General features: G+C 34.0%; 1 protein-coding gene across 1 annotated transcript; it reads left to right on the top strand.

The window, feature by feature from the left end:
* Positions 1-231: 231 nt before the first annotated feature.
* Positions 232-1,158, top strand: LOC101415422 (olfactory receptor 2T2-like). The gene has a single exon (XM_012527170.1). It carries the CDS (start codon positions 232-234, stop codon positions 1,156-1,158), a length of 927 nt encoding a protein of 308 aa, XP_012382624.1.
* The last annotated feature ends 668 nt before the right edge of the window (positions 1,159-1,826 follow it).

Here is a 1,826-nt window from a genome sequence, read left to right as displayed (position 1 = left end):
GTGGTAAAATGAAAGTGTTAAAAATAGATGAAACATACACAACATATATATATATGTGTGTGTATATATATACGCATATTTGTACATATACACACAAATATATGTACATATACTTGTACAACTAGGGAGGAGAATGATGTTGGCATATTGTAAAATGAGGGTGAAACCAATTTTTGGTTAGACTAAATTTTTTGTCTAATCTATCCAGAATAATGAATAAAGAAACAAAGAATGGAGAAGTGGTATAATCTGAGTACTGGAACTGACTTTTTTCTCCTGGGTCTATTTCACCACATTCAAGCACCTGACCTCATCTTTTCTCTCATCCTCTTGGTATTTCTCGTGACTGTTATTGGTAATTCCATGATGATTATGCTCATTTGGTTAGATTCTCGGCTCCATACACCTATGTACTTCCTTCTCAGCCAACTCTCCATAATGGACCTCTTGTATAGCTCGAATTTTGTCCCCAAGATTGCCAATGACTTTCTGTCTGGGAAGAATACTATTTCCTTTATATACTGTGGAATTCAACTCATTCTTTTCACAACACTTATTGGAGCAGAGTGCCTTCTCTTGGCAGTCATGGCTTTTGATCGCTATTTGGCTATATGTCACCCACTCCACTACTCCATCCTTATGAGCCCTAAAGTCTGTGCCGGTATGGTTGCCGGGACCTGGTTGGGTGCTCTGTTCAATGCTGTGATCCAAGGCATATATACACTAAATCTCCCTTACTGTGCCTCCCGGGAAATCCATCATTTCTTTTGTGAGTTTCCAGCACTCCTGAAACTTGTTTGTGCTGATACATCTCCTTATGAAAATGGACTTTATGTTAGTGGTGTTGTGTTCCTCCTCATTCCTATATCTGCCATTATGACATCATATGGTCATATATTTTCTACTGTTTTGAGATTAAAATCAAACATAGGGGTGAGGAAGGCTTTGGGAACCTGTTCCTCCCATATGATTGTGCTGTCACTTTTCTATGGAACTGCAATATTCAAATACTTTCTCCCCAAATCCTATCATACTGCTGAGCAGGATGAAGTAGAGTCTGTCTTCTACACTATAATCACTCCCATGCTCAATCCCTTGATTTACAGTCTTCGAAACAAAGATGTGGCTGCAGCCCTGAGGAAAATTCTGAGAAAGTAAAACTCCATTAAAATTTGTTTATCTTTTAAGGATATGACAAGAGAACATGGGCCTAATGTATGAAAGGTATGAGTATGAAAGAAATAGACAATAAACAACAGCCAAACCAATATTGTTCTGAAGATAATTTATGGACAAACTCCTTCAACCTATTCTTGGCAAAATCCTAATGGATCAGGTTTTTCTTCATGCTGTGACTCATTTGAGCTTCACAGAACTAATAAGTAGAATTCTCTATGTCAAAAGCCACCCCAAATTTTCTGTTATCATCAAACAATAAAGAACACAAATATATTTTGATATTAAAAAAGAAAAATAAATTGCTCATAATTTAAGTTTTACAACCCTTTAGGTAACATTTAATTGTGAATATATAATTCTAGTATTGACCACAAATACACATTTTTCTTCTGTTCTTACTTTTATTTTTGAAGTGGTATTATGCTTTTTAACTAGCAGTTAGAAGCACACATTTTATTATTCTGTTAAATAATTATTAACCAATCAATAATAGCAGTTTTATCTTTAAATATAATAATAAAAAATACATTTCATTATTATGTCCTTTCAAATATGAGTGTGTGTGGTGTATATATATATGCATATATATATATATGTATCCTCACATATATACATATATAATTGTATTATTTAGGTATATATGTGTA

This window comes from Dasypus novemcinctus, chromosome 16 (assembly GCF_030445035.2).
Source record: "Dasypus novemcinctus isolate mDasNov1 chromosome 16, mDasNov1.1.hap2, whole genome shotgun sequence".
Classification (NCBI taxonomy): domain Eukaryota; kingdom Metazoa; phylum Chordata; class Mammalia; order Cingulata; family Dasypodidae; genus Dasypus; species Dasypus novemcinctus.
The sequence above is the reverse complement of the archived record's forward strand: the minus strand, read 5'-3'. Positions and strand labels throughout refer to the sequence as shown.